This window comes from Vicia villosa, linkage group LG6 (assembly GCF_029867415.1).
Source record: "Vicia villosa cultivar HV-30 ecotype Madison, WI linkage group LG6, Vvil1.0, whole genome shotgun sequence".
Classification (NCBI taxonomy): domain Eukaryota; kingdom Viridiplantae; phylum Streptophyta; class Magnoliopsida; order Fabales; family Fabaceae; genus Vicia; species Vicia villosa.
The window spans coordinates 157052859-157059415 of record NC_081185.1 but is presented as its reverse complement, the minus strand read 5'-3'; the positions used below and the strand labels follow the sequence as shown (position 1 = coordinate 157059415).

At 31.4% G+C, this 6557-nt stretch overlaps 1 protein-coding gene across 2 annotated transcripts; it reads left to right on the top strand.

Moving 5' to 3' along the window:
- Positions 1-343: 343 nt before the first annotated feature.
- On the top strand, positions 344-4405 carry LOC131610730 (jasmonoyl--L-amino acid synthetase JAR4-like). Of its 2 annotated transcripts, none has more exons than XM_058882758.1 (5): positions 344-634; positions 1282-1584; positions 1688-1789; positions 2159-2961; positions 3766-4405. In XM_058882758.1, the coding sequence occupies exons 2-5, from the start codon at positions 1292-1294 to the stop codon at positions 4305-4307; spliced, it is 1740 nt and encodes a 579-aa protein (XP_058738741.1). In that variant the 5' UTR covers positions 344-634; positions 1282-1291; the 3' UTR covers positions 4308-4405. The 2 variants fall into 2 exon arrangements, with proteins under 2 accessions (XP_058738741.1, XP_058738742.1); XM_058882759.1 differs by having other exon boundaries at positions 1259-1584.
- The last annotated feature ends 2152 nt before the right edge of the window (positions 4406-6557 follow it).

Here is a 6557-nt window from a genome sequence, read left to right as displayed (position 1 = left end):
AATATCGCACAAATTTAATTTTTTTTTAAAACAAATATTTTTGCACAACTATCTAAAAATTAGTTTAACTAAAGATTTTTCAAATCAAATCCATTCTATATAAATTTAACTAAAGGGTACTTAATTTCATTAAAGAAAAAAGAATCTATTAAATGGACGGTAAAGGCATATTAACTCGTCTTAATAAAACAAAAGGGACAGTGATATCCCAACAAAAAACAAAACAAGAAACACAATATTCCCTCGTAAATATCGCAACACAAAAGGGGCATTATCGGCATACCAAACAAAAATATCAAGAGACAACAAACAAACCATTAATTCAACCACTCCACAATCCATACTTTGATTATTCCATCTCCCAAGAAAGAATCTTCAACCCAATCCATCATTTATTTCTTCACTCTCCAACAAAACTTCACTCTACTAGCTAGCTATGTGCCAAGTCACAAACTTCATTTCATTATTTCCCATTTCTACCTAATAGTACTTTCATCCAACCACTATTTCTTTCTATAACTACTCCTAATTGCTTTCAACTCTCCAAAATACATCTCAACCTTCTTTCTCATCCACTTGTCTGCACAATTTTTCATCAAGATTCTCTGCCACACCACATATTATCAAACTTTGGGTAAAATTCTCTGTCCTTTTACTTCTGTTTTTTTCTTTCTTTCAGACCTATGGCTATAAATTTCAAATCACAGAGAATTATATTCTGTCTCTTTTTTATTACCTTTACAGTAGAAATTTCTCTGCAATAACATAGAATTATTTTAATTTATTGAATAATTAATGTATTTCGATTAAATATAAATTTGATTTATTGATTATTTAATAAATATATTTTTATTTGGAAAAATATATTGATTTGGTTTTATAGAATTTTTTATGTGGAGAGTGCTTGATACTTCTTGTGTGTAAAAAGTGAGTTGACTTACATGAAAATTGCCATAATAAGGAAAATAATTTTAAAAAAGGGAAAAATAAAACAAAAATTATGAGACAAATAATTTATTTTGTGAGTGATCTCTACTAAGCCTAATTTAGTTAATAATTTTTATTTACTTTCTCAAAAATATATTTTTCTTTTTTTGGTGTTTTTTTATCACAAAGTTTCTTTCTACGTGTAGCACGTGCATTTGCCTTTGTTTATAGGACTCCTTTGTGTATCCTTTCTGTCAAAAAATTGACTATTCCTCACTCATGCACCTTCTATTAAAATGATGATTTTTGTGACACTTTTGTTTTCATTAAGATTGCTAAAAATCTCTGTTCAAGGTTTGTGAGAATGTTAGAGAAAGTTGAAGTGATTAACATGGAGAAAGTTATAGAAGAATTTGAGTCAATGACTAAGGAAGCAGAGAAGGTTCAGAGAGAAACACTGAGAAGAATTTTGGAGAATAATTCATCAGCTGAATATTTGCAGAATTTGGGTCTTAATGGAAGAACTGATCCTGAGAGTTTCAAGGCTTGTGTTCCACTTGCTACTCATAAGGATTTGGAGCCTTTTATTTATAGGATTCTTGATGGTGATGATTCTCCTATTCTCACTGGAAAATCCATTACTACTATGTCTTTAAGGTTGTTTTTTGACATACTTTTTGTTAATTTTGTTTTTCCTTCCATGTTGATTTGTCCATGAATTTGAATTTTTTTGGTTTTTTGATGATTCTTGTTTTTGCAGTTCTGGTACTACTCAGGGGAAGCCAAAGTATATACCATGGAATGATGAATTGTTTGAGTCCACAATGCAGATATATAAAACCTCTTTTGCCTTTAGGAACAGGTATTCATTTTCATTTCATTTCTAATATTTGTTTCTTGAATAGCTTTTTTGTTTAGGGACAAAATTATATACAAATTGAATGCATAACTATCTTTATTTGTTGGTTAAAAATATTTTTACAATTAGGCGTGTCTCTGTATCTGATATTGTATCTGATATACGTTAGTGTCTGATACATGTAGATGTCTGACATCTATAGCACATGTGTCGGGAAATTTGTATAAGTGTCTCTAAAAATGATTTATCAATATCAATGCTTTATATATTTTTATTTTATTTTAGATATATCGATGAATCTGTGTTCTATATTTTGTCGATGTATCAGTGTTGGAGTTTGTCTATGATTTTTGACTCAATTCCTTTATGCAGAGAGTTTCCTATAAAAAATGGAAAGGCTTTAAACTTTATATATGGTAGCAAACAGTTCAAAACAAAAGGGGGACTCATAGCAACAACTGCTACAACAAACGTGTTCCGCAATCCATCTTACAAACCTACGATGAAATCACTTCAATCCCAATGTTGCAGTCCGGATGAAGTGATATTTGGCGGCGATTTTTTCCAATCGTTATACTGTCATCTATTATGCGGCCTAATTTTCCGCGAAGAAGTTCAGTTAGTATCTTCAACATTTGCACATAGCATTGTTCATGCTTTCAGAGCCTTTGAACAAGTTTGGGAAGACCTTTGTAATGATATAAGAGAAGGTGTTCTTTCTAGCAGAGTCACGGTTCCATCCATTCGTACAGCTATGTCTAAATTGCTTAAACCGAATCCAGAGTTAGCAAACGTAATCCATAAAAAATGTTCGGGATTAAGCAACTGGTATGGTTTGATACCAGAGCTTTTTCCGAACGCGAAGTATATTTATGGAATCATGACAGGCTCAATGGAACCGTATTTGGAAAAACTGAGACATTATGCAGGTGTGATACCTTTGTTGACCGCTGATTATGGAGCTTCTGAAGGATGGATAGCTGCAAATGTTAATCCAAAACTTCCACCTGAATTGGCAACTTATGCTGTGCTTCCTCAAATTGCTTATTTTGAGTTCATTCCTCTTGCACAGCTTGAGAATGATAATACTTTTTCTTGTGTTGATCTTCAACCAGTGGGACTCACTGAGGTGAAGATTGGTGAAGAGTATGAAATTGTTATGACCACTTTCTCAGGTAACTACTACTTTCTTAGATTCTTTTTAGCCGTCATTTTACTAGCGATACCTCTGAACAAAGATGTATCTAGTGTCTGATGTCTGATGTCTGATGTCTAATACCTTTAAACAAAGTCGGGTCTGGTATCTAATGTCTGACACCCTAAACATAGGCATGTTTGGTGTTTGACACCTTTGAACAAAGACGTGAGTCCGATGTCTGACACTTTTGAACAAAAATGTGTGGTGTCTAATGTCTGATACCTCGGAACAAAATCGTGTCTGATATCTGATATATGACACCGTAAACAAAAGCGTGTTTGGGGTCTGAGACCTTTGAACATTGTTAGTGTTTGTGTCTAATGTCATCATCGTGGCCTTTGAAAAACGATAAATACATAAGAACTTTATTTTAAAAAACGACAAATAAAAGTGGACGGAAATTATACATTAGTGTCTGTATCATTTACATTTTTTTGGGTACTGTTATATTAATGGCTGATTCAATATTAAGGACCACCTGTACTTTTTTTCTTCATTCATATTGGAAGAAAAATGTTGCTTTCACATATAAAACAAGTTACATACATCACATGTGGAAAACTGAAAATAAAACTAGTTGCTATCATCTTTGGCACTTTTAAAAAAGACGTGTTCACGTCTGCATCAGACACCGACACTTATAATTATATTTAATTTATTAAATATTTTTTAAATTATTATCGTATTGTCATATTAATGTGTGTCTGTGTTTTATAGATTATTATTATTATTATTTTCGTAACTAATAATGGTGGTAATAATTTAAATTTGGTGGCTATAGGCTTATACAGATATAGGTTAGGCGATGTGGTAAAGGTTATGAGATTCCATAACTCAACTCCAGAACTCAAATTTATTCGAAGGAGTACTCTTCTTCTGAATATTAACATCGACAAGAACACCGAGAAAGATTTACAGTTAGCTGTGGAAGCAGCAGCAAAGTTATTAGTACAAGAGAAACTAGAAGTTGTTGAGTTCACAAGCCATGTTGATTTATCCTCGGAACCAGGACACTACGTGATCTTCTGGGAAATCAGTGGCGAAGCAAGTGAACAAGTGTTGTCTGAATGTTGCAACTGTTTGGACAAGTCTTTCGTCGATGCAGGCTACACTAGTTCGCGCAAAGTTAACGCCATTGGCGCGTTGGAGCTTCGAGTTGTTAGAAAAGGAACGTTCCAGAAGATTCTTGATCATTATCTTGGATTAGGAACTGCTGTTAGTCAGTATAAGACACCAAGATGTGTAGGCCCAACACACAATAATGTGTTGCAAATCTTGAGTGAAAATGTTGTTGATAGATTTTTCAGTAGTGCCTTTAACTGAATAACGATAAGAGTAATAATATTTGACATTGGTAATAGCATGTCATCTATAAATTTGCTTTTGTTTTATAAGAAAAATGTATATTTACATTTATGCAACTTTCTAGCTCTTGTTAATCTCTTTTAGTATGGTTCCATAGTTTGAATTTTTGTCTAACTTTTTGTCTTGGTGTTTTGCAGATGATTGATGATATTTGATATGCTAATAGATACTAGTATATCATATAATCTCAAATGATACTCGGTTAAATATGTGTTAGTAATAAATAGAATAAAATTGAAAATGATAATATTAGAGAAACTACTAAAATAATATCTATATTTTTTTTTTGAGAAGGATATTACCATATAATTACTCAAAGATGGCTTGGAAAGCCTTTGTTACATCATTGTTGTTGGCTTGTACATGTTAATATGGTTTTTCCTAATAGTTGCTAATTGGGCTGTATAGTGGGCTTGTTGGTTCATGTCTCTGTTTATGTGATTAACGTTGCTATTATAAACAAACTTTTGTAAATTTCTTTACGGACCCCCTAACGGTGAAAACCCTGCTGAAAATTCGAAAATACCCTTCGGAAATGCATCTTTGAAAAAATTGGGATTTTAGTTAATTGGGAGATACATCACCGGAAATACCAAAAAAAAAATTGGAATTTTGATTAATTCGGATATGCATATCCGAAAAAATCCCAAAAAATGATCAGAGGTTTTTTCGGATAATTAATGAAAATCCTAAAAAATTAAATTTTTTGAGATATTGATTAATTCAGATATCATAAAATTGATATAATTTATAAGTTATGAATAATAATAATGATAATTATACGGTTGATATTTCTATAATAATTTTTAACTCTAAAATTGAAAAATTTGTTTATAAAATGATTTTTTTAACTATAAATTGTTTTTGAAAATTAGTTTATGAAATTTTTTTTTTATGTATCATAAAAAATAAAATAAATATCTTTATTATTATTATTATAATTATTAATTTTTATTTAAAAATAAGGTGTTGATTTAAATATTTATTAGACTAATATTATTATATCTTGATTATAATGATATATATTTAATAATATATTTTAATTAATACAATTAATTATACTATTAATTATATTGATTCACCTTGATTTTAATTTTTTAATTATTATTGAGTTTTTTCGGATATGCATCTCCGAAAACACTCCCTTTTTTCAAAAAAGGGTGTTTTCGGAAGTGCATCTCCGAAATCACATTTTTTTTTCGAAAAAATAAGGTATTTTCGGAAGTGCATCTCCGAAACCACATTTTTTTTCATAAAAAAGTGACTTCGGAGATGCACTTCTGAAATATAGGGGCATTTTTGGAATATCTCTCTCAAATTTATAATTTCTTTCTCATTATTTTGATTACTAAGATATATAATTATATAATGATGAATTAATTTATACATGGTTTCTTAAAAGGAAAAAAAATATAGATAACATATTAAAAGCACTAGAAACAGTGAATTCTCCTTTACTCGTACCACTCCATAAGCATAAATTATCTCCATTATCAGGTGTTGGAGGGGGGATTGCTATCAACCTATTCAAGCATTCCTGTGGCAGACGATTTTGCAACCACTCCCAATTCCACTTCCCCATATTATCAACCAAATAAGACACCTTCAAGTTTGAGAGCTCTGCAGATAAGCTGAATATCCCACTGTTGAGTTTTATACCTGGAGTGATCCAACAGTCATTTCCACAGGCTAAAGTCAGTTGATTTTGCTTCCACAGACCTTTGGTTTGTATTCGTTACATACTTGGCTTACCATAAAGAGTTGTCATTATTCATGACCTTCCATCCATGTTTTAGGATACAGGCTTTGTTCATGTCCTCTAAGTTTCCCAATCTTAGGCTACATTGCTTCTTATCTTTAGCTATAGTATAGTATTCCACCTGACTGTATTAATTGATATGTTTGGTGTCTCCAATGTCCCCCTATGGAAAACTTCCCTAAATTATTTGAATATCTTTTAAAACAATTTTTGGAATTGATCCATTCATCATTGGGTATGTAGGAATAGCTTTGATAACTGATTTAGCCAGTGAAACTCTGCCTAGCAAAAGATAACCGATACCCTTTCCATGTTGCTAATTTTGCTTTGACTTGATCAACAAGGTATTGATAGTCTCTTACTTTTGGGATTCTTCTAGTCAAAGGTATTCCCAGATACTTTGACATCTCCTTAGTTTCTTTGAAACCTGAAAGGTGAAGGAGCTGTCT